The sequence below is a fragment of the Pezoporus wallicus genome, unplaced genomic scaffold (assembly GCF_028554395.1).
Source record: "Pezoporus wallicus isolate ANWC-B61680 ecotype Strahan unplaced genomic scaffold, APGP_CSIRO_Pwel_v1 contig_8108, whole genome shotgun sequence".
NCBI classification, from domain to species: Eukaryota; Metazoa; Chordata; class Aves; order Psittaciformes; family Psittacidae; genus Pezoporus; species Pezoporus wallicus.
The window spans coordinates 1,639,419-1,663,341 of NW_026638088.1; the positions used below are offsets into that span (position 1 = coordinate 1,639,419).

A 23,923-nucleotide genomic window follows, 5' to 3' on the forward strand; every position below is an offset into this window, starting at 1 on the left:
TAGATGGTTCTGTCTGACAGGGATACAACAGCAGCAGCAGTCAAGACAACAAAACTGGCAGCCTTCCAGTCTCCTGCCAACTTAGCCCTCATCTCCTGACATAACACATCATGCAGTATATGCGTTATAAACTGTGAACAAATAAAGATAGCTGCAGCCTACCAAACTGCCTTTCAAAACTGCCTTTTATTCTGCAAGCTAGTGTACTACCAAAGAGAATAACAATTAGATTGTAGTCAAAATAACATTCAAAAATTATGGTGATAAACATGAGCATCAGAGGAATCATCTTGTATCTGAAATAAAAATACATTTCAATCTGAATTCATAAAATAACTTTGCTTCTTGACTAAGTAGGTGCTGTTGATTTGTAGCAGTGGTGTGAGATACGCGGCAGTTACTTGTGTGTGGAAAAAGCTGTTTTGTGAGGGTTGGCTTGCTCTTCTCTTAAATAGATTTCAAATTTTATTTTAATAGGAGTAATTGGAGCAGATGTGAAAGGACATAACCTGCCATGTGAGAACCAGCCAATTACATCCCGAGTTGCTATGATCTGTGGAACATCTTCATGCCACATGGGGGTAGGTTGTATGCATAGCCCTAATTTGTGCGGAATATGCTAGCTAATGTTTTCGAAGGGAAAAATGACCTTTGTCCTTCTCACCCTTATCCTTTTCCTTGATTTTTTTTTTTCTGGTAACTCTATCTTTACCTTTGGATATTAATTATATATTACCATGCATTTGCTATTAAGCAAGAACTTTAATAGTAGTAGAAATCAATACTGAAAAATGACATGGAAAGTAAAAACCACCATGCTGGAGTGGCTTAAAGAGCAGCCTGAAATCTGAGCCAAAGACTCTGAGCCTGAGTTATCTGTCACAAGCCTGTCACCAGTGTGCTACAGAATAGTGTCTTTGGAGAAGGAGTGCATGTCTTCAGTCACAGCCCTTCTCCCCCACCTCTTCACTTAATCAGTGTAAATCCTTCTACCTCTGAAAGTTGCCGTGATGTATAGAATTATGATACGTATCATGACTAAAAAGAAAGAAAAAGCCCAAAAAGCCATTTTCACTTTGCTAATTTTTCTCGGTAAATTAATACAAAAGCTTTTCCTGAGATTGCAATTCAAATTTAGTGTCTGCTTTTGAAATTTATACCTTTTTAAAATGTATGAGTCTAAAAGCATTCCCTTTAGATAAGTACCCTTTTCTGCTGCGTTTTTTGTTTAAAACTCATTTTGGTCTCAAATTTAGACTGATTATAGCTTGCATTTTTCCAAAATTAGCAAATGGCAATGGGAGTACTGGAGGTGTTAGAGAGGACTAACATGCTTCATGGAGAGAGCTCCAGTGCAGAAAAATAAAGGAAGCTGATAATAAAATGTCAGGCTTAACAGTAAGTTAAGTTGTCTTTGTAGTACAGCATGAAAATGTGGTGATTTTGAGCATGAATAAATGGTGATCTTGTCACACAGACTGTAGTTCAACAAAGCATTTTAGCATATGATTGAATTTAAAGATGTGAATAATCCCACTGTTGTGAAGCAAAGCATTGGAAAAAAAAAAAAAAGCTTAACTGGAGTGTATTTGAATTCCTTCCTAAACAAGAGTTTCAAACCTCAGACTCCACGCTCTTAGCTTATTCTGTCTCTGAAAAATTACATTGGTACCTCTTGGTCTACCACAGGGCAGGTAGGGCACCCTGCACATACCAGCTCTGGGGGAAGAAGTCCCCCTTCGAGCCTGCCACTACTTTTATTATTTCCAGGTTTTTTGATGGAGGTTTCTGCCCTCTCTGTGTGAACCCTTCCTAACCTATTTCATTTACTTGAGTTAGTTTAAATTCTTAAACTGAGTTAGGTAATAGACACATAACACTTGCCTGAAATGAGCTGAGGAGCTCGCAGTTTCCCCCAAAGGTAAGGGCAGTGTTGAGCAGCTGGAAATGGGCCAGCTGGCTCTAACTTACTCCTTTAGTATAACTAGCCCTGGAGGAGGAGATGTGTGTGGTTATTTGTTCATTTTTAATACATGTATATTGGTAAGTTCCAGCGTAGACCCAGGTCACAACTATACTTTGTTTTGCTTCCCAAACTAGAGCATAACTTATCAGTATAAACACTTTCACAGCACTTTTTGCATGCGTGCTCTATAACCATGAGAGATGTGGCCCCATTAAACCTGCTAATGTAACAAAAGTGACCCAACAAAGTCCATGTTGATGTTAATCAGTGTTCGGTTGTCATTAAACCAACCCCAAATACACATACACAGACTGCACACCATAGACAAGGCAGAACCTTTTAAGGCTCCTAGTCACTTTAAGCAAGCTTTGGTATAGATGCTTGTGCAGTTTTAGGCTAGATTTAACTAGATCTGTATTTAAATGTAACTACTCAGCATTTTATAACCATTTCCTTAGCTGCTTTGCTTCTCTCATCTGCAGAGAAGTATAACAATCTCTAGGCAGCAGACAATAAGCAAATTCTAAACTTCTCTGGATTTAATCTGTGAAAGGACTTTGCTTTACTGTTCTTTTATCTATTACCTGCATAGACTGCATAAAGTAAATGTCGAGCACACAGAGCAGTTGTATTTATGTTTTAATGAGACCTCTATGCAGCTGCATTTGGCTGAAATTAGCTGTTCCTTTTTTTAATTAGGGCTATAAAATGAAAGTATATTATACTTGTGTTTTGATAGAAATATATATTTTCTCTCTCCCTGTGCACCAAGGGACCCTCAGGGCTACAGAGATTAATCATCGAGTTTAATTTAATGCAGTGGGAGAGAGACCTGTGTGGTCAGGCGGGCATTAAAAAGTGCCTTTGATCTGCCTCAGGTGCACTGAGCCCCAGTGAGCCAGCAACAATAATACCTTTGTGAGATGATCAGAGACGAGAGAGGGAGAAAATGGCCTGTGTGGAAACTCAAGGCCGTCCTTTGTTGTGGTTCTGGCAAACGAAAGAGCCAACTGTCAGGAGAAATTCAGAAAACAGAAAGCAGGGTGAAAGTATGGTTGGATTTCTTTCAAGGGCTCGTAACAGGAAACTGTTCAAAATCATCTGCTATGCCTTGCTTTCCCTCCTCCCCCTCCTGTTCTGGAGAGGGCAGGGGTACTACTGCTGGTGTATATGTGTTGGTACAGTATTTCCATTCTCTACACCAAATACTTCATGAGTCACAGGAGCAGGTATTGCTTGAACACAGCATTTACTTGAAGAGAAACTGCACCATGACCCAGTTTTTCATTACCTCAAGGACTCTAGAGATCTTGAACAAAAGACTTTGCTAATCATGTCTTTGATACTTTAGAAAGTACTAATGTGGGACCTAATTTTACTCATGGCTATAATAGTTTAATTTGTGGTAGAACTACCATTTTTAAGTGAGGATACGCTTTTGGAATTAACCACTGGCAGTTTGGGGTAATCAGACACACACAAAGCATTTTGTGTTTCTGTTGAGGTACTTGAATAGCTCATGAAAGAAGCAAGAAGCAGACTGTAATTAGGTTACTGATCCAAGTCCAGGTCTGAGCTGGTTGTTGCAGAAAGTCACTGCCACCTCAGGGCTCATCCATTATCCATGAGCAAAAAGGAAAGAAAAGATGGTTTTCTGAATATTTTTGGACAGTTATTCATTTTACATGATTCTCTGCTGCCTCCTTTGCCCTAGAAGAGTCATCAGCAGAATCTGCATTTGCTGTGGCAAATAACCTGTCCTTTTACGTGTCAAGGGTTGTCTCTCAGTTTAGGGCTGGGATTCATTGGCTGCAGGTTTGATCTCTCTCTGCAGCATAGGTATTCCTTTCAAGTGATGGATACTCAGTGGCTGACTTTCCTGAGTGGGCTGCTGCATGTCACTATGCTTTGCAGACAGGGCCTCTAAGCTCCAGCACCCACATTCAGTTTTGGAACTTTTAGGAGACTTTCCTTGTGTAGCCATGGAGACTACACAAAATGTGTGAGCAGTTTTTCACAGTAAAATAGCAGCAGGTTTGAAGCATTGAAATAAGAGCTTGCATGTTGTTCCTAGCTAGTAGTTTGCATGGGTCTAACAGACGTGCTCTAACTTCTGGGAATAAGGTAATTGGTTTCACTAAAAGCCCGACTTCCTGTCAATATCTTATGGGGTTTATGGGATATTTAAAAGGTTTCAAAAATCCTTTCTTTTCTCCTGAAACCTTTATGTGATTTAGGAGATGTAGGTAGATATCTGCCTTATTTTGTCCCAGTCCTGAACACAAGCATGCTTGCCCTTTTGCAGATGTATAAAACCACCAAGAACTGAGTTTACTCTTGGGTGCCAGTTAGCAATCAACAAAAAAGTAATATGAGGAAGCAGTGTGGCAGGGGAGTTGGACACAGACATTTCCTAGTGTTCTTTGGAGCAAGTGATCTAGCAGTACTGCTGCTGCTTTCTGGTTTTAAACTGAAAGAGGGTAGATACAGACTAGCTTATAAATATATATATAAGGAAGATGTTTTACAATGAGGGTGCTGAGGCGCTGGGACAGCGTGCCCTGAGGAGCTGTGGCTGCCTCATCCCTGGCAGTGTCAGGTTGGATGGGGCTTGGAGCAACTTGGTCTAGTGGAAGGTGACAGTGGGTTGGAACTGGATGAGTTTTCCAGGTCCCTTCCAACCCAAACCATTCTGTGATTCTATGATTCTGTTCTATAGAACATGGGAGATCTTAGTATATGGGAAATCTTATAGTATGGGAAATATTGCAGTTTCCCCTACCTGATACCAGCATAGCACTCCTCTTGTGGGCACCAAATTCACAAAATAAAACATCCTTTTTTCCTCAAAGTAAAAGAATCTACAGGTCAGAGGAAACTTACCTGACACTGAACAAACTGGGACCAGACAGGGACTGGTTTTTGGTAGCCAGAGATTATGGAAGGAATTTGCAGAATTAAAATGGTGACATAAATGATAGATCTGTAATGGGAACAGTGAGTCACTAGGAGGGGGTGCTGACTGGGACTTTATGGAGTCACTAGCCCATTGTGAGAGGGAAAAGGGGCAGATCTTCTCTTTTCTTGTGGCAGAGGGCAGAGTTATGCACATTGAATAAGGTAGGAGAGATCCACATAAATTAGCCTCGTTGATAAAACACATATAAACTCTCATTTCTGCCTCTTTTGTTGTGAATTAGGCTCACTCAGAGATAAGTGTTGTGCTTTGCACTTGTCCCAGAACAGTTGTTCTGTTATCTAAATATTTGTCATTCTTGCTCTAACACCTTTTTGGATTCACAGCTGAAGGAAGTAGCCAGAGCAGCTTCTAATGGGAACACTGCCTGGCCTGATTTCAGCTTACTGAGGCAGAGGGGGTCTGAATTTGGTGGCATTTTGAGTCCCAAATATACAGGGTTTGTGTTCCCTCCTATGCACATTTAGGGATGTGTCTGTGTTCTTCTTCAGTCATTCCTTCTTCTTTATCAGCTCTCTATTCCAAACTTAATTTTTGAGGGGATTGTCAAGGAATCTTTTCAGGTTTAGGTGGAGATTCTCTTTTGCATCTGTTTTGTTACTTCTGTGACTCCTGTCATTGTGAACTGCCTCACCTGGCTTGGCGCACAATTCCTTTTTCCCTGGGTGATGATGTGTATGTGGTTTGAAGCTTGTAATTTAGGAATTTTTTTAATTGGAGAGGCACAAGTAGTTTATCTTCTATTTTTCCTTCAGATTTACTACGTGATCTAAAAGACAGAGCTTAAGCAACTACATGAACAGCAAAATAAGCTGATAATTTTGCTGTCCCAGTGTTTACTATGGATTATTTCAGGAAGAATATCCTATGCTCTCTTTTATCAAGCCTGCCTAGTCTTTGCCTGTTTTCTGCTAAAGAACTTCAGCCCAATTTGCTTATTCTAAATTTGTTCATTTGATTCTCGTGATGACTGGCAAACACAATAGAGCTTCTTTGCTCCACAATATCCGCCCAAGCTGCCAGCTTTGTTCACACAAATAGAGTGTAAAGCACGTTTCCACCCCCAAAAGCATGCACAGTACGTGTCCTTTGCAGTACATCCTGGAGTGGAGACTGCAGAGACATGCTGGCTCAAAGTGTTCTCATAGCCTGATCTCTGTAATCTCGGTGGGAGCCAGACCAGCAAGTGGATTCAGTATATTTTGGCTCTGATACGAGAGTCTCCTCTTCAGAACATGCCACGTTGTTAAAGCAGCAGCCTTCTGAGTAATTACTGCACAGGGACTTCTCAGCTGCTTAAAATCATCTGTGATGAGGGGAAAGCTCGCAGGGACAAAATAGGCTGGTACTTGCTTTGCCAGCTATATTTAATCTAGTGAGATGGCACTAAGCAGTGTGTTTTGGAGTGAGTCGGATGGCTGCGTGCAGCACTCCAGCCTCGCACTCTTCACTTGCTGCCGCACATGCAGCCCTGACATGAAACGTGCAGTCTCCGAGGGGACAGGGCTAGAAGCCCAGGGCAGTGCATCCCAGTGCCAACTGGCTGTGACCCAGGGTTTAGCAAAGGCAGCAATTTGTCCTTCTCCTGACCAGGGGAAAGGGGCTGGGCTTGGGAGGGTCAGGCGAGCAAGAAGGGGAGGAGGGGGAAGAAACCAAAAGCAAACCTGTTAAAGCTAGGGCAGCCTAGATGAGTTTTTGAAATGACCTGTATGAGCTTTATGAAAGTGATAAGTCCTCTTGCTTTCTTAATATTCTTCTCTTAAGGCCAGTTCTGCACGAGTCACAGAGCTGGTGTCTTTCAAACGGGAGAAATAAATTAGGAACCTCTCTCCCTTGCTCTGTCCTCATTCAGTTCAGTTCTGCTGGCTTATATATAATGCATTTGGCAGCAGTCACGGTGCTGACTTCCCAGCTAATGAAGATGTTTTACATTCAGGGAGGGCTGCATGAAATGAAAACCACATTGACTTCATGACTGTTGTTGCAGGTTGCCTGTCCTCAGTGTACACAGATTCAGCCTTCTCAGGAAAAGGTCACAGAGCCTATTTAGGTGCCTTTTCAGCCTGTGGCCTTAGAAGAGTTATATATCCATAAAACTGCTGCCTTCTACTTGTCCCTCAAAGAAGTCCTCCACACCCTTTCTTAATGAGACTGACTCGTTCAATGTTCTAGCATCGTTTGGTTTGAAAAAGAAACAAACAAAACTGTACCATCCCCTTTGCTGGCATTAATTTGACACTCTATGCTTTCCATGCTTTGTTTTGTTTTTAAAAGGCAAGAAGTAAAATATTTCTGCTAGCAGGGTATATAAAAAAATGTTGCTTTTCTGACCTCCTTATTATATTAATAAAAACTAGGAAGACTTTAGTAGTGGTGGGGGATCATGTGCAGGCAGCCTCCAAAACCCAAAGCACTTACTTGCAGAACTAGTAAACCACAAAGCTTAAGATCTTGCAATGTAAATAGGAAGTCGGAGAGTTTACTTTAGAGCCAGCAGTGGTGAGTCTGTATAATGTTTATTTCTGCTTGCCTCCCAGCCTTTCCTAAAGCTTGGCAGAGATGAAAGGGAGGCTTGCGCAGTAAATGAGTTATTAAAAGGTTTTGTTATGAGCAAGATTCCTTTGTTCCTGGCCTGACATAATTCAAAGCTCAGGTGTATGCCTCGGTGACTGGGAGAATGGGACATTCCTGTTTAGTGTGTGCCTGTCGAAGATGTTCAGGTTTTGCACCCCATTGCTTTGCTGATAATCAGCCTGTTCCGGGGAATGTAGCTGAAAGCAGTGCAATCGCTGTTGTATCTAAACTGGATAACGCTTAGTAATATTTCCTTCCCCTTTGTGAACAGATCATTTGGGTTCAGCGACTCAAAGAATAGATGAGGGCAGAGTGAATGTTCTGAAAAATATCCTGCTTGGAGACTGTCTGAAGGCAGATGTTCTAGAGACATCTCACTGACATCAGTGAAAACACTTGCTATGAGAATTCCAACAGTCCTGGTGCTTTCCATACTGGGGTTAACTGTCAGCTACCCTGTGTGACACAAAGTTGTGTATTAGGGTGTTGGATTTATAACACAAACCCTTTCTGCTCTGTCTTCTCTTTGGTGGTCTTGGGGAATGAATGGGTTCTCATAGGAACTGTTATTCTAGTTCTGTTGGGTGGGAGTCTGAGGCGCTGCATAGTTTAATAGGGTTTTAATTGTTATGTCTTTACTTTTACAAACTGCTCCTATCCAGTGCTTTGGGAGTGGATGACATATGAGCTGGAAATTTTGCCTTTTATGTTGTGAAGTTCTTCCACGCTCTGAAAAGACAGAATTACACACTGCAGACAATAGCATATTGCACTGTATGATAAACAATGTGTAAACCAGAGATCTGTTTTCTTCCTTCCTTAGATTTTCTGTTCTTTCTGATGTAAGCACAATAGATGTAAAGGCTTATGTTGGGCCTCTTCCAGGTCTGACTGCTAATAGGGCTCCTGTCCTGTTCCTTACGCCTTCCCCACATTTTGCCTTAGAAAGAGGGAGTAACAGAGACAGAGCTTCTTATGTCCTAATGTTGCCACTAGTTAGATTTATCTGGTCTGGCTGCTGGAAATACCAGGCTGCATAATCTGAGCCTCTCTACTTCAAGCAGTGTGCCACCGAAGGCTACCTGGTAGTAGATCTAGCTCTAGAAGCTAGCACCTTGCACCTTTATTTCCTAACTATAACAGTTATTGCTTTGAATAGGGTTTGGAGGGTTTTGTTTCTTCTGTTGTAGGAAGCAGGTTGTATTTTGGATTCTGTAGCTGAAATGATAAATGAAAAATGCTGAATTTGACTTCTTTCCTTGATGTTCAGATAGCACAGCATCACTCCATTGTAAGGGACAAGATAAAGAATGTTAATATTGATTCATTATCTATCATTATTCTTGTTATTGCTCACAAAAGTCCATCAGGCTCAGTGGCCCTTCATTGTACAGAAGACTTTTGTCTTTCCTTTTCTGTATTCTTCAAAGTGATGATATCAGATTTGACAGGTACAACACTCTCGTCAGTGCTGCAATCTAACTGCTTCTGACTGCTCCTCTCTAGACCCAGAAGAATGTAGTAGCCTGAAGCCCACAGTCTTGAGCAAACCCAAGTGAATTCCTGGAGTGTTCTATTCTGAGGAGAGCTGGATGGGGGATTCTCTCATGTCACAAACGTATTTGTGTGTAAAGAATGGCCTTTCTGGACCTCTTGTTTATCTTGGTTTTGTGAGTAGTCAAGCATTTATTAAACAGCCTGCTTATTCTGTGTGTTTAAATCTCATGGTGAATAAGAATGACTTCTTTATTGATTCTTATTTTCTTACAAGAACTAAACTGAGCTGTAAAAGAATAACTAAAATACAAATGAAATGATATATGATAAGGGATAACTTTGGTCATGAGTTAGGTTGTTTCTGGGTCCTGAAACAAGTAAACAGAGTTTTCAAGGGGATACAACAGTTGTATGAAAAGCAACTTCATAGTTTTCTGTTTAAAGAATTTTGAATTAGCCGTATTTACAATGAGTAATGTGGAATTTGGGGTCAAAATCCCAGGTTTTGTTCAGTGTTGCTGGTTTCCTGTAGGAACTTAGTTTACTTACGTGCAATATGAGCATGAAACTGAAGCTGTGCAGACAGAGATCTCTCCAATGAAAGGTGTGATAACAAGTGCTGGGGATTAAGGACTCTGGTCCACCAAGGTGGTATAGATGCAACAGTATTTCTAAGTATCCTTTTATTTTTCTTAACTACCCCAGTTCCCCCAGTCAGAGGGAACTGTGTTTTCATCAGTACTTCAGCACTAGGCTTTTTTTTTCCATTTCCAATTTTATTCACCCCCTCATGAATCAGTAGTTTTTTATTTAAGCTTCCTGCTCCAGCAGTGGGTGGGGGAATCCTAGAGGGGGCAAGTTTTATTAGGGAGGAAGTAAATCTCTTCTCATATAACCATTCCGGAGGAAAATGACGAGAAGCATTCGCTGCTGCTTTCCTCCCACTGTCAGCTGGGAATCACAGTTTATGCTGAGTTCATTGTTTATAACTGTGGGTGAAGGCCTGAGGTCCTCTCTCAGTGTTTACTCTGTCCTTGGGAGTTTGTCTCAGTAAGTAAGGGCTGAATAAACACCAAGTAAGGTTCTCAGGATTTGCCCATTTCGTTATTCAAGTGTTTAAAAATACATTTAAAATAGTGTGTGATAGCATATCCCATATAATGTAAATCTGCTCCCAGTAACTCAGGGCTATTGCAGAAGAAGATTCATTTTCCCTGTAAGTGTGACATTATAGTTGGTAGTGGGCTTCACTGGTATAGAAGGAATGCTTACCTAAAGGTGAAAAAAGAAAACTCTAAAATGAACTGTATAATACATTAAATAAATAAGAAAGGCCATAAGGTACATGGGAAGGACATCCAGTGTAGATAAATACACCAGACGGCATTTGGAAAGATTTTGGTTTTCCTTGATACTTTCCATTAATTGCATTAAAACTGCAGGTTTCGAAGAGTAATTCTCCCCCATAAATAATAAGGTTAGGAATAATACCTGCATGAAAAAAACCCTCGAGCTTTCTGTTTAAATGCCACATTTGAGATTTGTTTCTCACCCTTGCCTTGAATTCCTGTCACATCAGCTACTAAGCTTCAAGTTCTTCAGGACTATCAATGTCTGATAGAATGAGTTGACTGAGTTGGGGTTATCAAGACTTGGACCACTCAGCATGTGTATTAGAGACAACTATGGAAATAGTTTTCAAGAGAAGACAAAGATCTTATGATACAGACTCCAGGAAAGGGTATGAGGCAGGACAACGTTTATCTTCCTATAATTCACATTTCTGACATCAGCTCTTTGGGAAAAGATCAGTGCTAGAAACCTCTTATGGAGCCCCTCTGTTCCTGTGCTGGTTTTTCTTAAGTATCATTTGGAGATGGAGTTGTTTTTGTATCTGGTGAGTGAGGTGCAGCATCCACCAGTATTTGTGTTCCGTGTGCACAGTTCCTAACCTTTCGGGTAGGGATAAGGCGTCCCTAGTCTCTAAAATAAGACAATGCTGCAGGTGGTGTCAGAGGCATGTCTGTTTAGAAACCAGAACTGAAGTTGAAGGGCTAAAGGAGTCATTTTAAGATGCTTAAAAAACTCCAGTGCTCTTGTACAAGTCTGACACTTATCTAGAAGTCATCGTTCACCTCAACTCACTGGAGGCTGGGGCGGCATTCTGGGGAAGAATTATTGTATGTTTAACCTGTTTCTAGGCTCTTCCCTAAGCCATCTGTTACTGGCCACTGTTAACAAGAGGCTTGCGAGCTTTATGGATCTTTGGTTTGACTTTTTGATTCTATCTTTAAACATTGAGAAGAATTAGTTCATATTGTGATAAGCTTTCAGGAATGTAATTTACCATAGCAGCAAACTGTAGTGTTATAAAGTGCATATTTAAAATGGCCTGCAGTTAGTTGTCTCTGCTGGAAGATTTATACATAAACTGGCACTTTGTGACAGTGAGTATCTATCATCGGAAGAGAAGTAAAAATAAATGGGTGGTATAAATTGTTCTAACTCATTTGAGGCCCTATATCCCCAGTGAGCTATTGTTATGAGAGGCACAGAAGTAACTGCTGTGAGTCATGGAGCAGCATTGCTTTAGAAGGGTACATAATGGCATTTCAACAGAGGACACAAGTAGAAGCTATGGTGTAACCAGACAACCTTTCAGTCCATTTATCAAAGCACTTGTAGTTCCCATTTCAAGGAAGGCGACACAGTAAATATGAGCAAAAGAATAAAGTTTATCTGTATATCTGGATCCAGACATTTCACTAAATAAAACAACAAAATAAATCAATGCAGAACTGCTAGTGCTTAAGTGCTTAGTAAAGAGCTTGTGAATCCATCACAAATGTGGGCTGTTTTTTTTTGTTGCTGTTTTGGATCCTGAAAACAATTTAACAGATTAAGGGTCTTTTTTTGCCAATTTATGTAAGAAATCTTGACCTTTGTAAACACAAAGAAAAGAGTGATATGCTACTGTGTTCCTGGTGTATACTTTCCCAAGCTGAAACATAAAATATGCTTAATGGATACTGATAAAAGGCAGAAGTAAATGTATGTGAACATTTGAGTCAAAATTCATCTAAAGGTTTTGCTTCAAATCTGAGCATGCAATCAGGGTCTCTGATAAGACATTTGAAGTTCTTGCATCTCTGATATAGACAGATGGAAATGGTGGACATTGAATGAGCCTGGAATGATTACCTATGGATTCATTGTTGTTTAACTTCTTCTTCCAGAGCTGAAGCTCTCAAGTTGTCCCAGGCTTTGTTCCAAGTTTGCTTCCTGGAATTAACACAGGAGGTTAACCTCACACCCAAGGAATAAAAATGTACAGGGGTGCAAATTTTCTGTTGAGGACAGCAGCGTTGTTTTTCTGTGTGTGGGGAGAGCAAAAACCCAGGCACAGTTCTAGAGGCTCCTTTTGTCATCTCCTGGAGATCTGTCTCATAGAAGACTCTTAATGACACAACTGTTAATCTGAAACTACTCACTAGACCTTCCTGGCATCTCCTTGTACTCATACAGAAGCTGTTTGATCCACTTGTTCCAGCCCCTCTCTGGGGTCATGGATATTTTGTTTGTGATATCTCTAATCCTCCTGACAACTCCTTGGTTATGGCATAGAGACAGATAGTGAGAAAAGGTTGTAGGCTGTCTCTTATGCTATTATCACTATGTACATGGAGGGACAGGCTCCATATGTACAGTTAGAAGGTTTGTTTGGATGGAAAGGAGCTAGAAAGACAGTGCTGGTGTCCTTGTGGAAGTTCAGTGGCTCAGTACTGTGCGTTGGTTGGATTCCCGCACTGTTTCTGAGCTGGAGCATCCACTCTAGTCTTGTTTTGTCCTAGTGAACAGAATTATGAATTGGGAAGGTTTAAAGCAGCCCTAAATGCAGTGAGTTGAACTCGACTTCCTCACAGTTGAGTTTCCTTGTCCTCATGAGGTAGGCAGTATACAGTGAAAATAAAATACATATTCATCCTATTTGATTTAGGTGGGCTTGAGGTGTTCTTCTTTCTCTTTGTCATTTTGCTAACATTTTTTTCCTTGCTGAAAAGGAGATTTATAAGAAGTGCATTTTTTGGCAGAGAAGTGATATTTTATTAACATTTCCCCATTTAAAATTAGATAATGATAAACAAAATGAAGGGGACTGGAGCAATTCCTGTATGAAGATAGGCTGAGAAAGTTGGGGCTGTTGAGCCTGGAGAAGAAAAGGCTGCGTGGAGACCTCAGAGCAGCCTTCCAGTATCTGAAGGGGGCCTATAGGGATGCTGGGGAGGGACTCTTCATTAGGGACTGTAGTGATAGGACAAGGGGTAATGGGTTAAAACTTAAACAGGGGAAGTTTAGATTTGATATAAGGAGGAAATTCTTTCCTGTGAGGGTGGTGAGGCACTGGAATGGGTTGCCCAGGGAGGTTGTGAATGCTCCATCCCTGGCAGTGTTCAAGGCCAGGTTAGAGAGAGCCTTGGGTGACATGGTTTAGTGTGAGGTGTCCCTGCCCATGGCAGGGGGGTTGGAACTGGATGATCTTAAGGTCCTTTCCAACCCTGACTATTTTGTGATTCTATGGTTCTGTGATTCTAAGAGCATTTTACTTCCAATACAATTTTCATTTTTTTCCTATTTTATATTCTGCTTTTGAATTTGGAGGTTTGAGTACAAAGTGAAGAAGTCAGAAGTTTGCAGTAGGAGATAGGAGAGGTAGGTACCAGTCTAGCACTGCATTTTCTCCTCGGGAAAATGGCAGGATTGTATAATGTGAAAAATAGTATTCCATCTAAAGCAGATCTCAGTTGTTCAGATATGATGGTTAATATTTGAAGGCTGAAATCATTAGTATTAAGAAAAAAGAGAACTTCTAGATCTGTTTGTATGATCAAGTAATAAGAGCGCAGTCAGATGAAGGAATTAACTGAGTAATCTATAGTGTGTGTTTGCACGATGTCAGCAACTCTGCACTAGCACTCTTGGCCCTGGTTTCCTGTGGAATGTGCGAGATCCCTGGGATCTGTCACACAATACACCACATAAAGATGATGAGTAGAGGTGGTTTTGCTGGGCAACTGACCTCCTAGTTTTGCCCATAATAATTTATTTGTGTGGCTGTACCCTAAGACATACTAATACCATACATATGTGGGCTGAAAACTGATGCTGCACGTTGAAAAGAAGCGTCAAATACCCACAGGTCAGCTCAGATGAAGAGGCTGGAACTGGATGCTATCTAAAAATGGGCCACTGTGCAGAGGGGTCTGATGTTAAGGTGTACAGTGAGTCAGTTAAGCCCCATAGCATCCATTGTTAGAAGGTTTTCTCAGAAATGCAACTTCAAACTGGCTTCTGATGGCAGACCTCCAGAAAAGCTGCTTATACAAGTGCAGCCTGTGACCTCTTGCCTTCCCTGCGCTTGGCGAGGGCCTCATCTAGTGCGTTTTTAAAGGTACAATAAAATGCAGCTGAGTAAAACAGGGTGGTTTTCTTTTTGCTAAATTTGATTTTTTTGTTGCTGTTGTTGTCAGTTTTAATCAACCTTCTAGTTGATGTCTTTAACTGTTAAGAACCAGGATCCTCTGGGTGAGGGGGTAAACCCCAAGCACTGTCTTACAGCTTCTTCTGGTGGATTAGTTGTAAAGCAGTAAATGTTTGAGTGCATGGTCACCCCCCTTGATGAGGAGCCTGTCTAGTGAAGTCCTGTCTGCTTCTCAGTTTTTGAAGCGTGCCTAAGGAGATAGAGTGATGTTCTGAGAGACAGAGTGCGCGCGGCTGGAGCTGTCCTCAAGAGCTCTTTCCTACTTTTAGAAAATGAAGAACATGAATATGCAGAAGCAGACAGATTTCTGTCTTATTCTTCAGTATCTAAGAATCTGCTGTCCCTCATTTGAAGAGGTGTCTCTCTTCAATGTGTGAACATTTGCTAATAGTCTTAATTATGGACACGAAAAACTGGGGCCAAAGTATTTCCTAAGGGTAGGTACCTAAGTCCACATTTGGGTACTTAAACAACTAGCTTCGTGTTCTAAGTTGCTGAGCCACAAAGCAATAGGAAATGCGTCTGGCTTTTTTGGAAATCAGAGTACTTATTTAAGTGTCTAAATACAAGTGTTAGCCTAGGTCTTCAGACAATAGAAATCAGCATATCTCCATAGAAGCTGATGGTTAATATGCTGGTTTGTGCAAGTTGAGGCTTTGGCTCCAAGGCTGGAAGCACTGATCCAGATGAATTTCTCTTTATACCATAAGTATAAGTACAAGTTGAATAAGTAATATTATTGTCATTCAACATATTCTTTCATTAGAATTCATTTAAAAAAATTAAATACCTTTCCTTATTTAGCCTCAAATAAAAATCTCACAGTTAAAATGTTTAATAATCCCAGTGAAGTTTTCTTCTAATTGATCCTTGTTAGATATAAAGCCAGGTTGGGCAGTATATAGTCCCACTGCAGAACTCACCTGAAGTATTTTCAGAGATGAGGCAATCAGGTTGCCCTGGAAGTGTGGTTTCTTTACTGGGCATTAATCACACACCTTGTTTGGTCTCTGATTTGTGGACCAGTTTTATGGCAAATTTAGAATATTAGAAATAGTTCCACATGTGTGTCATTCACATTTTGCTGCCCTTCTCATAAGGGTTGCTCTTTGGAATAAGAGGTAACAGTAGTCCCTAAGAATTCATATGGGTCTTCTAGTTTTAGGTTGTGCTGTATGTTTTGTCCAGAAAATAACTAAAGCAGGGTTTGAACTGGAAGATGAGCTCCGAATCATCATTAGAAATCCCAGATCCCAGTCTGCATTTTGATGCACGCTCTTTGTATGTTTCTCATTCTGGTAATTTTGACTGACGGGAGTTATTGTGATTAGTTTGACTTTTGTCATACAAGTTTGTGATATTACCTAGTGCAAAATAAACAGCAAAATGAAAAAAGGCTTTCTATCAATATTGTCATACATCTCCTTTGTGGATCTGCTGGGCTTGAACCTTGCTGAGCTGCTGCACTGGAATGTGCTGGACCTGTGTTCTTAATGTTATTGTGTTGTGTAAATAAGCAGTATCTTTGTCTTCTTTCTCCACCTCTCAATTCCATTTTCTGGGTGTAGACTCTCTTCTGAGACCCCTCAGGCCCTGAACTAAACAGGCACACATGCCTCTGCCAGGGCTCCCATCCTGCGAGCAGTCACCCTTTGCACTTACCTCCCATGAGACTGAAGGCAGTGAGGGGCCACGGATGGCACAAAACCATGTCTTTACTACAAGCAACACAAAAGAAACCAACTTGGGCAAAACAATTCTGAATCATGGAATCATATAATAGTTAGGGTTGGAAAGGACCTTACGATCATCTAGTTCCAGCCCTCCTGACATAGGCAGGGACACCAAACAGTAAACCATATTGTACGTGTTTCTGTTTCAACTTTCCCTCCATGGGCCACTCTCTGGCCGTAAGTTTATGCTTTTGACAGTGCCCAACAGCCTTTGATTCTCTTGCATGATGGTGTTTTCCTGTTTGGATTGTATCTGCCTTTCTGTCTCTTTCAACCTTGGCTGGCTCCAGAGTCAAAAATCTTATCTTGCAGTATCTTATACTGTATAAATATCACCTGATGTCTTTAAATACTGTTCGTTGTTGTTGCACAACCTCCATAGACATAGTTGGACAATTTTGTTTTGCTTTTATACTATTGCCATTCTCAAATAAATGGGAGTCTCTAAGGCTTAGTAAGTTACCAGAGTTCTGGGTTTGGCAAACCTGTGACTTAGCCTTGGCAACAGATGATGGAGTGCATATTCTGCAAGGCATTTATAAAAGGGATTTCATCACATAAACCAGAATTCTTCAACTGTCTATAATGAGATTACCAAAATAATCTGTGGACGGATTTGCTGAAGCAAAATCCTGAAGTCCGCATTCTGTATGTACATTGTTGTCCCTCAAGTAAGTTCCATGTTTCCAGTGGGATAAAGTTAGCTGTGTGCAAAAGTTCGTGTGGCCTAGTCTTAATGTCGTTGCAGAGCAACTCTGTCACTGAGGATGGCCCAAGGGGTGCCAACCTGTCACATGGAAGAGCTTGCCACCACAAGCTATGCAGCTACATAGCAAACTGATGACAGCCAGGGGACATAAGCTTAAAATATAATCAAATCAATGACTGGCAGTTTATGAGCTATAGGAGTTGGAATATTAATAAATTTTAATTCCCTTTTGTGCTCTGAAGCTACTTCTTGTGTTCCAAGACCTTATTTTCTTCAATATATTTTACATCAGGCTAAAGCTTGAATGCTGTTATGTGTTTAATATGTAATTACTGCTAAGGATAAATACATTTAAAGAAGTTGACTGTACTCACCATAGGTTTAACCTAGAGAACTGTCCCCAAAGTTAAGGGGAAGCTTAATTTTCAGTCCATTTAGTGCTTGAGAAATAATACCAGGTGGCTGTTTTAGAGTAGACATCAGTTCACTGCAAATACAATTGCATGCCCCAACTCCGCCCAGTTAATATATATGCCACCAGAAAGTGCTGTTATTAAATCACACACTCAGTAGCTATTACTGTGACCTAAGTTTGAACCAGAAACCTAGAAATGAAACTTTCTTGGGTTTCCCTTTGAATTCTCCCCTTCTTCTATGAATCTCTTTCATTCTTTGTCAGAGTGTTGTGGTCAAATAGCTATATCAGACCCATCTGTCAGCAGAAGCAAAATGATACAGTTTTCTTTAATACAGGATTTTATGCATCAATGTAAAACCTCTGCATTGAATGACTATTGGTATTCTCAATCCACACTCAGAAACTTTGGAAGTTAAAAGTCGGTGGAGAACTTAATGAAAGTATTTGACTTGTCAGTGATCAAAGTTCAGAACTGTAAAGAGCATTTATTAGTTGGTGACTGATACAATGCTTTCCCTTGTGTTTTTTTTCCCTGCTTTCCATTAATATCTTAGATCTTTTTTCATACCTGCCTTAGCCTAACAAAAGCAGCTGTTATTCTAAAGTTCTGGCTATAGAAGCTGATAAGTGAAGTGATTTTCAAACAAATTTTCTGGTCTACCTTCTCATTAGCAAATGGTTACTCTGAAAAGGTTGTGACAGTACAATGAAGGCTTAATTTTCCTTTGATGTAAGTCAATGTAAGTCAAGAATAGTTCACATTAATTTGTTTCTTGTTTTTCTCTCTCTAGTGCATACTGCAAGTAAATAAAGAATCTGATAGTGATACTAGAATGCTGTTAATATGAGAGGCCCAATATCCAGAAGCAGAAATGAAAATGGAAGAAGATGGGTTATATAGCAGTATACCTTAAGACTTTAATATATATTAAATATAGATATTTTTCAGGTAATAGCCAAATTCTCCAGTAGTGTTATATGGAATTTATGTGAGCCTGTATCAGCAACAAATCAGCTAAAGAAGCAAGTTCTGCTTCCATAAAACTGCTTTTGCCGGTGTGGTGTGTTTTACTTTATCTTGTCTCTGGTTGCTGTAACATTTACATAAACCTGAGGAGGAAACACAAGCATGTGCCTTATGGCTAGTTTAGCAAAACAAAGCTAAGTAAAATAAATCTTGCATTGCAACTTGCTCATCTGATAGGATGGCAGAATGCCTACGCGATGCTCCTCTGGGTTCTGTTCCACTCCTTGTACCAAATGACAGGCCTTAAAACTGAACTTAGTTGCGATTAAAGGCACTGGCTCCTCTGATTCACTCACATGAGCTGTAAGTTAACCTCTGAGTGGTAAGTAGTGCTTTTTTCCATGTAGCCTTTTACAAGAGAGGTTAATTTTTTTCCATGTTTTTGTTTTAGAGGGAAAGGCAAGCGGGAAGGACTAGACTAAATGAAATACATGACAGATCTCACATATTAGTGCCATTTAAGCAGGTCCTTTCATACTTTAGCTTAGCTCTACGTAGCATTATATATTTTGAAGATGTTTTTTCATTTCTGTGGGCTGCCAGATGGACTGCTGATACCTTCTGATTTTAGATAATTTGACATTGATTTTCCTAGCACACGTCAGGGTTGAAATCTGTTCTGTAACTCATCCAAATGATCTATTCATAACAGAAAGTGCCTTCTGGCAGTTGCACCACAGCTGAATATTGTTAAACTGAATTCATCATTTCATTTGTTTCTGATTGCTCTATAATGTTTACATATCTTACATATTAGTATGATCTTTTATAAAGCACACACTGAAGTTAAATCCTCCCAGGCAGAACTTTTTTCTCCTTCCTCTCCCTTTCACAAGGTGTTGAACTCTTTCTCCCTTTAAATGAGCAGGAATCTTGGGAGTGCTTAATGCTTGTTTGAAATGACGGGCTCAGCAAGTAGGACTGTGTGTGCTGGGGAGACATGGAAAGGTGACATTTTCCTGCGCAAAAGGAATCTTCCCCCTCCACACAGAATAATTATGAGGTGGAATTGCTTGTCTGAGTGTAATACTTTTGTAAGTAACTATCAATCATCACATGGCAATAGGCTCCTGTGAATACATTCAACTGAAAAATTTATAGACACTGCTTATGACTGAGTGAGTGAATAGGCTCAGATTCTTCTCATCGCCCCTTTTCAAACTCCTGATGCAATAACTGGTGTGCAGAGATCACTCTAACGTCCAGCAGAGGATATCCTCTCAGTGTTTCACTGTATGTAAAAGAAAATAAACATTAATGTGTCTCACAATAGGATTGTGTCACAGGATGAATTTAAGTTCAGTAGAAGGCAGAATATCGCAGGCTCCCTTTGAATTTGGATTTTAACTTTCAAAGAAGGATGACATCTCTTGTTTGCTTTAAAAATAAGAATCGATTGCCTATAAATCTAAACCAGATGTTGTTTTTCTGTGAAAAAGATTAAGGATTTTCTTAAGCTCATTAAAGGGAAAAAAAGTAATGACAACACAGTGATCCTCCTATATCGTCATAAGAATGTCTGAAGGCAATGGAAAGCCATGAAAACAACCTGGTATCAGTGCAACAAAATGGGCTCTAAGTCTGGCAAATCGTGCTTGTCTTCTGGGTTCTGCAGCAAACTTTGCACTCTTTCTCCAGCCTTACGCTTATGTCTAGTGTTGTGTTTTAGTGGGATGGGGTGGTATGTGTACTCAAACACAAGTTGGACTTTTTCACGTGAAAATACCGATGCCAGCTCCTGCATGGCTTGAAAAACTGAGGCATCATCCAAATATTTCAAGGAGGGGAAATGGAAACCATTTGCTATTTCTTATGCAGGTATCTATGGAAGAATGTTCATGCTGTTGCTTCTCAGAGCTTGTGTGTCTGTTTTGGGGAGTGTGTTATTTCCTAATTTTCTCACTTTCCATGCGCATCAAAACCCAGAGTCTGAAAAACGTGACTTAAACTCTCTAAGTGGAAGGAGGATGATGCCGTATGCGGTATCACTAAAGCCCAGTGTTACAGCAAATGTTCCTTATTCCAGCTGAAAGTTTCCACGACAGAAAAACACATGATAACCTAGTACCCCACTGACTACATTCATCAGTGTGGCAATACGCAACTCCCTCGTTTGCTCTGTTTCTGTGTTGAAAGTTTGCTGGGTTGTGTACAAATGATGGTTCACTAGTAAGATCATAGGAAACTCTCAGTGTAATTTGAGAAGAGGAGGCTCAGAAATATTCAGTCCTGGTACATTCCTGTGGGTGTCCAAAATACTAGGCCAGAAGTACTGGCTCTGGGGAGAGGTTTGGTCTTTTAAGCAATCTAATCCTTTTGGTGCTGTCAGATCTGTAGAACAATTTGGTAAATTGTGGACTAATGATAGAAGAAAGGGGTTTTTTTGTGTTTGTTTTAAAATACAGTTCTTGAGCTCTAGAACTTCCCCTGATTTCACAAAGCCTCCTTGTGCCTTTAAGATCCTTAGACTATTTGGTTTCTTCAGACTATACAATGTTAGATTTTACGCTTGATACATCTGGTGTACCTAGATTCTTCCTTCAGAAGACACAGGAGGCTACTGCAAAGTTTGCTGCATCAAAAATACTTTGAGATGGGACTTCAAAAACCCAGGTCCTTTCTGTCCTAAGTATTCCTTCCCACCTGTAGAGACACATGGTGTGTCCACAGCGGTGGAATGGGAATGAGACGGGACATCTGGGTTCTCAACACGCTTCCGTCACTAGTTGGGAGCAGATATTAACTGGGAATTTTGACCGTATTCTGTGTCCTTTGCAAGGTCAGCGATGTGGAATTGGTCTAAAACCCAGGTTATTTTAGGATTTGCTTTCTGTTGCACTTCATTTTGTTATTGAAATTGTAAAAGAAAGCTTGCCCCATAGAGGTGTTGAAAACTCAAAGCTGTAATAATTTGTAGTTTTAAGAGAAAACAAAACAAAACCAAATGTCTTTGCAATGTTTCTGACGTAGCTTCGTCCACTTGGAGTCATAAATGCCTTTTTAAATTCAGCGCAGCTATTCTTGCTCTTTAATGGGTTTAGTCAGCCACAATCTTACGCAGACACACAGGCACATGTGCACGCATGCATCTTTAGTGAGAGTAAGTCAGCGCGTTAGAGCTGATAGAGGAGAACTGAGCAAGACTCTTGTATTTTTTAGATGTGTTCCTAAGAGAAATGGGGTTTGTTTGACACTGTAGTGGTGTATTTTGAGAAACGAGTTTGTGGTGTTTTGCTTTCCTACTTAACTTCATGACAAGAATCAGCTGTCATGTCAGTTTATGGCTTGAGCAGACTATTGTTTGTGCAGCACCCTCCCTGCTGCTGTATTTACTAAACATGTGTGATGCACAAACGCCAGTAAACTGCATCTTGGAGTATATTTCCTAGTTGCTAGCAAAAAACTGTCTTTAGAGCTTGGGCTGTTTAAATCTAGGGAGAATGTGCATTGAGTTTAACATGAACAGGCCTAAATTTTGAATTATTCCTCCTCAAACTATTTTGATGTGAAGTCCGGGCCTTAGAGAAATCAATAGCAAACCTTAAGCATCCTTCAATGGATCTAGAATTTTGCTAATGAAGAGCAAGGTTTAAATATATAATAACATTGTCCCATTGACTAAAACCTCTTTTTTGCTGTTCCAGTATTGCAAACATACAGACTTACTTTATTTGTGGATTCTCTCACTTCCTCCTCTTGGAGTACTTCCCACCTTCTAGAGAAAAACAGTTGCAGATTTAGCCATCCCATTAACATGGACTGGAGGGAAGTGCATTCCTGCTTCATGTGGCGATGTAGGACTGCATTGCTGTTCTCTTTTCCCAGTGCAATGCCTGTGTGTACTTCAAATGTATATACCTCTGTTGGTCCTGGAAGAGAAAACATGAGTCTTGCTTCCAAGAATAGCAGGTAGCCTGCCAGGGGATGGATAACTTGCGTTCAGTCTTTGTAGCAAGTGCTAGGACCCAGGTTCCACTGCCCTGTTCTCTCATGTGCTGCACCTTCCTTGGTAGACTAGATAGCACACCTCCTTAGGCTTCCTTTCTGAACCAGAAAGAACATCTAGAAAGCCTTTCTAGTCTATGGAAAGTGGAACAGCTTTATAAGAGGAAGGAAAATGCCTTCCACCCTTATAAACTGGTAATTTGCATCTTCTGAAGCGGAGAAAGGAAATGAACCAGTGTCTCCCACATCCTGAGTGGTCTGACCACTAGAATATTGCACAGGAGCAGGATATCACTGTGTATGTGGGTGGTATATTTGATTCAAATGGTACAGTACAGTCCTGTTCAGCTTCTGGAAGATAGGGCTTAGATATATCTGCCTTGGTGGAAAGATTCAAAGGAAGGAGTGGTTTGCGTAAAGCTAAGCCTAAGTAAGGGCAGAATCTAATGTTTATCCAGGCAGATGGTTCCTCATGGCTAACACAAGCAAATCCCCTTTCACACAGCCAGGTTTGCACCTGAGGCACCTAACCCTCCCGGTGGTGCCAGGTGAGCACAGCCTCAGGAGTTGATGGTGGATCGTGGGAACCTCACTGTCCTCTGTCTGCAGGATCCCCTGTTGCTTCTTAACTCTGAAAACATACAGGATGAGTGCTCTGTTAACACCAGTTGCTGATTGCTTTGGCTGTATTTCCTAGTGGCAGTCAAGCAGAGTGTTGTATCCAACTGTTCATTTTAGGTGTTTTTCTGCAGAATCTCTCCCTGTAAAATATTGCTGCTGTTCCTGGTATTTCTTACTTTCTGCATGACCAGACCCAACTGTTCTGTAAATGGAAGTGAGGGGGGGAAGCTGTGCAATCAGTACCTGCAGCTGTGTCATACCTAAATATGGTGCAAATAGGGACATATTTCTCCACATACTCTTTTGAGTATCTACCTATAGATCTCCAGTCATGTTGGTAACTCCAGTGGAGGAGGAGCAGGAATCTTTTTCAGTATTGGACCCTGATAGCTGCCAAACATCAGTTGTGAAGTACCTATTTGACAAGTAGTTTGATTCACTTGAGCTTTCTCTTCCTTTTCCAGGTCAGTGAAACACCCATTTTTGTGCCTGGTGTCTGGGGACCTTATTTCTCTGCAATGGTACCTGGACTGTGGTTGAATGAGGGAGGTCAAAGTGCTACAGGCAAGCTGGTAAGTGTTTGGAGAGGCAAACAGACTCCAAGACGGGAGGTCTTGTGTAACTGCTGTCATTCAGGATAGTTTCCCAGTCAATTCAGGCAGATCTCTGCCTGAAAAACCTTTGTAAGATTACAGGAAATAACATGCTGCTGAAAGCAATAAACAATTAGTTGATTGTTATCTCTCTCACAAACTGATAGGGGATTATATATGGGGCAGAGCACTAAGGGCATGTCTTTTTATGATGATGGTGATGATTATTGTGATTACTTTCAGGCAAATAAGCATTCATTCTTCAGCAGGAGGTTGAGATAGACTTTGAGATAAAGAAAATTATACCTGTTGTGTTATATAGAA

General features: G+C 40.6%; 1 protein-coding gene across 17 annotated transcripts in view; it reads left to right on the plus strand.

The window, feature by feature from the left end:
- The window catches only part of FGGY (FGGY carbohydrate kinase domain containing), a 323,114-nt gene that overhangs the window by 253,564 nt on the left and 45,627 nt on the right, over positions 1 to 23,923 (plus strand). For all 17 annotated transcript variants that reach the window (XM_057409298.1, XM_057409300.1, XM_057409297.1 and 14 more), the window contains 2 exons: positions 478 to 581; positions 23,471 to 23,578. In XM_057409298.1, coding sequence (XP_057265281.1) covers positions 478 to 581; positions 23,471 to 23,578 — 212 coding nt within the window. The remainder of the gene's footprint in view (positions 1 to 477; positions 582 to 23,470; positions 23,579 to 23,923) is intronic.